This window comes from Nicotiana tabacum, chromosome 8 (assembly GCF_000715075.1).
Source record: "Nicotiana tabacum cultivar K326 chromosome 8, ASM71507v2, whole genome shotgun sequence".
Classification (NCBI taxonomy): domain Eukaryota; kingdom Viridiplantae; phylum Streptophyta; class Magnoliopsida; order Solanales; family Solanaceae; genus Nicotiana; species Nicotiana tabacum.
In genome coordinates this window covers 101,002,975-101,011,255 of record NC_134087.1, presented here as the reverse complement: position 1 = coordinate 101,011,255, position 8,281 = coordinate 101,002,975, and the positions used below count along the sequence as shown (strand labels likewise).

At 35.5% G+C, this 8,281-nt stretch overlaps 1 protein-coding gene across 3 annotated transcripts; it reads left to right on the top strand.

Annotated features, from left to right (window-relative positions):
* Positions 1–271: 271 nt before the first annotated feature.
* LOC107764471 (nudix hydrolase 19, chloroplastic) lies at positions 272–7,903 on the top strand. 3 transcript variants are annotated; one of them, XM_016583038.2, is made up of 7 exons: positions 272–1,616; positions 2,749–2,889; positions 3,056–3,160; positions 3,878–3,977; positions 4,949–5,041; positions 5,306–5,580; positions 6,376–6,706. In XM_016583038.2, the coding sequence occupies exons 1-6, from the start codon at positions 1,017–1,019 to the stop codon at positions 5,578–5,580; spliced, it is 1,314 nt and encodes a 437-aa protein (XP_016438524.1). In that variant the 5' UTR covers positions 272–1,016; the 3' UTR covers positions 6,376–6,706. The 3 variants fall into 3 exon arrangements, with proteins under 3 accessions (XP_016438524.1, XP_016438526.1, XP_016438525.1); XM_016583040.2 differs by lacking the exon at positions 6,376–6,706 and adding an exon at positions 7,437–7,903 and having other exon boundaries at positions 351–1,616; XM_016583039.2 differs by lacking the exon at positions 6,376–6,706 and adding an exon at positions 7,453–7,903 and having other exon boundaries at positions 396–1,616.
* Positions 7,904–8,281: the final 378 nt, after the last annotated feature.

The window sequence follows — 8,281 nt, the reverse complement described above, 5'->3', positions numbered from 1 at the left end:
TTTACTTGTTTATTCCTGTTATTTTTAAAATTATGGAAAATAAATAATTGGACTGTTTTGCTTAGCTCGTCACTACTGCTCAGTTTCTTAGTTATTTCTGTTACTACTGAAGTGGTTGTAATCATACTACACCCTGCACTTTATGTGCAGATCCAGGTGAGTTAGAGCGCGGCGATCGTTGAGTTCAGGCTGGCTATCTGTGGAGATTGCAAGTTAGTTGTTAGTGTCCGCAGGACCTTGTTACTCCTCTTGTCATTTCTTCTTTTGGACAGTTAGACAGTTTATATATCTTAGTTTATAGTTTTAGACGCTCATGACTTAGTGACACTCTGATGTTTGGGGTTCGTTTCCGTATTTTTCTATGTTATATTTAGAGTTGTTATAGTTTATGAAAAATTTAAATGTGAAATATTTTATTAAATTTTAATAATCAAATTAGTAGTAATATTTTAGGAAATAGGTTTGTCTTATAACACGATAAACGCCATCACGATCATGGTTAGGTTTTGAGTCGTGACAAATACCCAATAAACTAAAAGTGTGATGGGTGTTTTAGTTTAGCAACTCTATGTTAGAGAGGTGAGAAATACATAAAAATCACAAAGAAGAGAATACACAGTTTTTGAAGTAATTAATGAGGTATTACTCATACTTTGAAAGTATAAGAAAAAAGCCTCACAGCAAATACCGAATAAAAGATTCATCGAGATTTCTTCACCTTTAATTAGAAATTTTGAGTTTAAGCTTAAAAAATTAATACAATAATGTGAAATTCGAATTAATCAATCCAATATGAGTACGCACCAAAAATAAATAGTACTACAAGAAAAGCACCTAGCGGGAAAGAGTCCAAGGTGTACAAATGAAATTGTGGCGAAGTACAAGACAACGTGGTGGCGCAGGGGACACAATAGGAGGAGCCAAAAGTACAGATGTCATACACCAACCTCATCGACTCACCACCGAATCTTCCTTTGTTGAGGAAACACCAATGATATTGATAGGTAGTTGAAGCAATGATCTTTCGGCTTTCCTTCTCAAATTCTTCCCAACTTGTCTCCCTCTCCAAAAACCCAAGATTACTACACAGTCACCCACACTTGTCCATGAATTTGTTCAAGACTCATGCCTTTGCAGGCAACCCCATTAAGCTAAAAACCCCTAAACCAAGTGATCCATTTTCACCAGCCTCTGCTCTTCACACCCTTAAAACCCTTCTTTTAAAAGGTCATACAGATAACGCTTCACCCACTTCCCCTAATTTCAAGATCTTGCCTTTTAGAAAGGGAAGGCCTTTAGCTGGCTCACTCAAGAATTCAACTGAGCCTAATTGGCACTTGGCTTGGTTGAGTTTTAACGATTGTAAGGCATTCTTGGAGAATTCTTCTGAGGTTAAATTGAGTGAAGATTCTTTGGTTTACTTGGGTTCGGATTCTGAGGGTGAGGGTGATGATGTTTATGTTGTGTACTGGGCTATTGATGTCACAGAGGGTGGTAGTCGATTGGTAAATGAATTGGGTGCTAAACAATTTTGCTTTGTTGAGCTCAGAACTCTCATGGTTGCCTCTGATTGGGAAAATGCTTCTGCCATGGCTCAACTTGCTATTGCTGGTCATGTATGTATTCCCTTTTCACTTCAGCCTTTTCATTACAATTTCAACAAAATCTATCTTTTATCATGTCTTGTTGAATTGGATAACCTACAGCTGTTCTAGTGGCCTGCATTGTGATTAGTAGGTATCTGAATTAACTAGGCATATTAAGGTAGTTAAAGCAGTTTCATAAACTAGCCACTGCCTGCTGTTATTTTAAAGCCACGTATCTTTTTCAGGTAGCTCATTTTATCTATCTTTAGATATGTCGATTCTTGCAGGCGCAAAAGATGTGGTAACTAGGCTTAGAACGGCTTCTAAAATGATCTTAAGTAATCTCTCTCTAGAACTGCAAACCTGGTTATGCAGTTAATGTCACATTGTATATGTGCATTTCAAACTTTAGGGGTCGTTTGGTTCAAGACAAGGTTATCCTGGATTATAATCGAACCTCCTATATGGGATGGATATTCCCAAGATTTTGGCATAAATTTATCCTGGTTTTAGCCAATACCCATAATCAAACACTAGACAAATTTGTTCCCAAATTTTATACTGGGATAACCCCCCTAATCCCTATGAACTTTAGTATCTTAAGCTAGCATTTGGACATAGATTTGATTGAAACTTGAAAAAAGAATTTTTAAAGTTGTGTTGAAAAATAACTTTTGAAAGTTAATGTTGTGTTTGGACATGCATTTTATTTGAAGAAAAGTTCAAGTTTTGTGAGTGGAAGAAAAATTTTGCTTGTAAATTTTGAAACCTTTTCCCCCAAAACATGATCATATTTCATAAACAAACAATGTTTTCAATTTGTTTTTGAAAAAATAAAGCCAAAATCTATTGCCAAATAGGTGCTTCTTTACCAAAGTCATATTTAGAGTGCTCTAAGGGTTGGTTGTTTCAGGCAGTGCAGACATGGTGTGACGAGTCCAAGAGTCCTGATAATACCATCTAGCATCAGTTTTTTTTCCTTCTGATAAATGGCAAATGAATTCGGGTTACAGTTGCCACATTGTTGCGCTGTGCATATCCAAATATTGAGTACTGTAACATTCTTCTTTAGTTGTTAGTTATTAGTATACTTATGCTAAAAATTGGTGACCATGTTTGACTGATGCTATATTTTACTTTTTCGGCTTTGGCATTTTACCAGGCCAGATCATTGCTAGAATGGCATACGGTATCACGTTTTTGTGGATTTTGTGGAGGTAAGAACAATTTAATTGATGCTGGGAGACGGAAACAATGCTCTAATGAGTTGTGCAAGAAGAAAATTTATCCTCGAGTTGATCCAGTATGTCAATCATTTTCTTCTCTCTGATTAATTATGTTGCTTGTGATTGCACTCTTGTTTGGTTTACTTGTTTTTCTTTGTTTTTTTGGAAGAGGTTATGGGACTTACATATTGAAATGCTACATGAGAATCCTAACTTTCTTTTGGCATCTTGCTCTTGCAACAGGTTGTCATTATGTTAGTTATTGACAAAGAGAATGACCGAGTGCTATTAAGTAGGCAGTCAAGATTTGTACCTCGCATGTGGAGTTGTCTAGCTGGTTTCATGGAGGTATGTCGTGTACTTTTGATTTTAAGGCCTAGAGCAGCAGAAGTATGCATGCCATGCATTTTCAAGCTGTCCATAGTTTGTCTTACTCATTTATGCAATTACTTAATTTAGTAAAAGGTAGCATTCATAAGTTTTGATCCCCATGGATGTTGTCCATGGTGAAAAAGAAATTTTAGCCACTAGAACCTCATTCCTGAGTAAAAGGTAGCATTCATAAGTTTTGATCCCCATGGATGTCGTCCATGGTGAAAAAGAAATTTTAGCCACTAGAACCTCATTCCTGATATTAGTTATTTATTTTTAGCCCTTGGTCAATTTTTATTAACTTCTTCTATTTCATCTCATATGATGATGTTTGACAGGGTACCGAGTTCAAGTAAAAAAAGGCAAGACTTTTGACACATGCTAAATATATGTATCGTAGCCAAAATATCTTAGTATCTTGCGGTCTACAAATGACAATGTCTTATCTTAAAAAAGAAATTGTGTCAATTTGTTGGAACAACTCAAAAAGGAAACATTGTCATATAATATGGAATTGAGGGAGTATTTCAATTTCCTGCATAGTACTTCAGTTTCTCTTTTTTTTTTTCCGGTTGGTTTGTTTTCCCCCTTTTTTTTCTTTTTAATAGGTAATTAGCAGGCATTGATTTTCGATCCCGTCACTCACAATATTTTTCTGAATACATGTTTATTACTTTCTCAATTTGTTACTAGCCAGGAGAAAGTTTGGAAGAGGCTGTGAGAAGAGAAACATGGGAGGAGACTGGTATTGAAGTTGGACAAGTTGTGTACCATAGTTCTCAGCCATGGCCTGGTAATGTTCTTGGAAACAGATGTGCGGTGTCTGTTCCCGTGCATTTGTTTGGCACTTCTTATTTTATATAATCTTAAACACATTGCTTTTTATGATGTAAAGTATTCTGGAATCAGTTATTCTTAAGAGAAAAAGCAACCTGGTCCGTGGAGCTTGAAACGAAAAGAGAGAAGTGAATCACACAATTTAAGAAAAATTTAGAAAATGCAAAACATATATTCCCTCCATCCCAATTTATGTGACACTCTTTTCTTTTTAGTTAGTCCCAAAAAGAATGACACGTTTCTATGTTTAGTAACAATTCAACTTTAAAATTCTCTTTTTACCCTTAATGTGATGATTTCTAGCACACTTTTCTATGGTTTATTTTAGACCTCAAGTTTCAAAAGTCTTCTTTATTTCTTAAACTTCGTGCCAGTCAAACACCTTCACATAAACTAGGACGGAGGGAGTATGAATTTAGTACTGATGATAAATTCTACATTCAATACACAAATGTTGTTATTTTCATGTCTTATTGGACCCTTTTTTTATAATTGACAAAAGTTGCTATTAGTTTATAATCTTTTCTGCATGGTGCTGTCAGCGACGAGCCAATGGCTGGTCTCGCCATACATGCCGTATTCACTTTAAGATCTTGCCATCAGTTGTTCCTGCTTCACTCTATGAATAAAGTGGCTTAATCTCTTCCATACCCTTTCTTAGAGGAGGTGTGATGATATTGATGCATGTGTTAACGGGAGATGCATATCAACTTTCCTTTCCTTTTAAATATTGTTGATCTGATTGTGCGCCAATCAGTTGCTTCATGAAATGGGTCCTTAGAGGTTTCCTTTTTCTCACTAGTAGTTGTTAGTGAATTTTTTTTTTTTTTTTTTTTTTTTGTGTGTATGTGTGTATTTATATATTTCTTGCATGCCATTTTTCTTTTCCTTTTGTGATTATGGACGAACTGTATGGTTCCTTTGCAGTTGGACCTAGCAGCATGCCGTGCCAGCTTATGGTGGGATTCTTTGCGTATGCAAAATCGCTTGATATTAATGTGGATAAGGTTGAATTAGAAGGTAACTTAAAAATCTTTTATTATGATTGATTTTCTTCTCAAAGGTTCGAAGGAAAATTCCTCTCCCACAGAGCCCTCTTTCTCATTTCTTTTTGGGTTGGGTGGGGGGATGTGGTAAAACAGGGCCTCTTGGAAAAGAATTCAGATGGTAGGTCTCTAGAATTTATCATTGGCCCCTCGACTTCTAATATGTGGATTCCACCTAATATTTTGATTATGGCCATTTTCTTTCTTTTTTATGACGGTGAATCAACCTGTGATCCAGATGCTAAATGGCACAGTAGAGAAGATGTGAAAAAGGCGCTCACATTTGCGGAATACAAGAAGGCACAAAGGACTGCCGCAGGTAAAGTGGACCAAATGTGCAAGGGCGTAGAAAGAGGACAGAGCTTGTCTTCCGACTTCAATGTGGAAAGTGGGGAACTTGCTCCTATGTTTATTCCTGGGCCCTTTGCAATTGCTCATCATCTCATTTCCTCTTGGGTGAATGGGGATGAAGCACAAATTAAACAACTTGCGAGTTCTTTCTCAAACTTATAGGTTGGTGCTTATTAATAGAAGTGTTTCCTGCTGTATGTCATTTATTCTTGTTGTGTGTATCATCTTTTTATTGCAATATCTCTCGTTTGAAATAGGGTTGCTGATATTGTTGCAGTGTTTATTCTGCAATAAGCTCTTCTAATGTGCCAATCTGCTCTGTACCAATGCGTTTACATTTCGCAAAGTTTTTCTACTTCGCAGATAAGATTAACATTGCATGACAGGTCTTTAGTAGTTGACATAAACAATGTTATTCTCAAAGCTACTTAGGTAAGTAAGATTTTCCATATCTTCAGATAAGTCGGAGCTTGAAATGATAGTGCAAAGGTAGATAGCCATGGTTGTTAATCTGCTTGAGTACAAACTCCTGTAAGTGAAAATTGGATAATCCTACATGTGGGTTGCGCTCCTCCATTGCCTTTGTAAGTATATTAGGCATCACTATTAGTAGCTAGAATTTGTTTCTTTTTCTCCAGTAACTAGGAAATGAAAATGACGAGGACTGAATAATTTTAGATGTTTGAATAGGTTCAGTAGCATCTTTTACTTTGTTTAATTTGTTAATTTGTTAAGGGTAAATTAGAGCCTTATCCATGTTTAGAGAAGTTTTATATTCCCTTGAGACATCATTAGAAGCCGAGGATGTTTGTTGTAACATGTTTTGGAATTTTTATATGCTTCCTGGGTTCTTTCATTATTGGTAGCGATTGGCAGTTGTGGAAAGTTTAGATTATGATTTCGTATGTATGGTTCAAACAGAACAAATGTAAGAGTTAAATTTTGTGTTGAATACAGATTATGTGGTGCAAGCATACAGAGGCGGACCCAGGATTTGAGCAGAGCGGGGGCATCACTGTCTTTAACATAGATATATAAGCTACTAGCGATAAAATTTAGCGTGCTAACTCCTTGAAAATTTAATGATTATGAGTCAGTGATCAAAAATATCTTTTAAAATATCAAAAACTTACTCAAATAAAATCAAGATTAAATATTCGTTAATCTATTGCTCTTTTTGGGGGGAATTTTGTTGAATTACTTATTTTAATACAAGTCAAGAAAATGATGATGCTTATAAACTTAGTTATCATGATAAAGAATATAAATTGGCTTCTTGCTAATGGAATATTTTATTTCTCTCCAATTTTCTTTAATCTTTTTATTTCTCTCTCTGTTACCTTTTTCAAATTCTAGAAAGACGTTTCTCAAAAACGTTTTTGACTATTTTATATAGAAGCTCTAAAGATCTAATCGTGGAGAGAAGCTTGGTTTGAGGCTTTTGAGAGAGAGATTTGAAGGGAGCAAAGCTAAACTAAATTCACTAAATGTACTAGTGCTAAAATATTTTTGAACTCAGAAAAGATTAAAAAGAGAGAGAAAACCAAATTGAGCTCTAAATACAGAAAACTAAACTACCTTGAATTCAAAGAGAAAAAAAAATAAAACATGTTAAACCAGCCCAGCAATCAAACTTTTGTGTTTGAGGGGGCACATCAAAATTATTTAGGGGGTCCTTGATGTATATACAAGTATATATACACGGTTTTGTTTGAAGTTAATGGGTTCCGGTGACCCCTCTAGTGACCATGTAGGTCTGCCTCTGCAAGCATAGTGCGAGTAAGATACTATAGGACGATCATGGCTCAACTTTATCGGCTGTGGAAATCAGATCTGAATTGGTTTGAGATTACGCCATCCAATTGCTATATGAATTCCCTTTCTACCATGACTGCAAAGACACCAGAAGAACTTTAGTACAAACTTAACTTTTAATTTTATTCTTTTAAATTCTGTAAAATGTAATCTACTGTGACTAGATATGCTTTTACTTAATAACCTCCCGGATATATTTACAGCTTGTTATTTTGCTAGAGAGCTATGGAGGATTGTTGTGGGCGCTCAAATTGGATGGATGTTATAGTGAATGCTGAAATTCATAGTCATAGTCATGATGGGGGTTCTCTTTCGTCGTCGAATGCAACATCTCTTCCCCCCCTCTCAGGCCGCAATCTTCCGATGAGACTCAACTATTAATCTTGCAGTGAGTGATGGACTTCCACTGGTGCTGCAATCAGTGCCTTTTCGATTTCCATTGTCCAAGTAACAGCAAAAGTAAAGACTAGGGGAGGTCGTGCCTTTCTGACGAAGAACAAAAGTATATATGATGTTAAATTATACTCCCTCCGTTTCAATTTATGTGAACCCATTTGACTGGGCACGGAGTTTAAGAAAAGAGAGAAGACTTTTAAACTTGTGGTGTAAAATGAGGCACATATATTTTGTGTGGCTATAAATCATTGCATAAAGGTAAATTATTTCCAAATAAGGAAAAGAGTCATTCTTTTTGGCACGGACCAAAAAGGAAATAGGTTCACATAAATTGAAACGGAGGGAGCACGTATTATAGCGTAATATGTTCTGGATTGTAGGTCTCACCACTTTAGAACTCCATAAAACTAGATCTCATCAGCAAAATTTAGTAGGTGTTTGGACATAAAAATTGGAATTTTTGAAAAAAGTAGTATTTAGGGTTAAATTGAAAAATAGTATTTGGAATTTGAAATTATGTTTGGACATGTATTTACTTAGAAAATGTTGTAGTTTTGTGAGTGGGGAAAAAAAAAATTCTGAAAATTTTGAAGAAGCGGTCAAAATCACTTTTTAATTTTTGGAAAACTCATTTTGAATTTTTTTTAAGAAC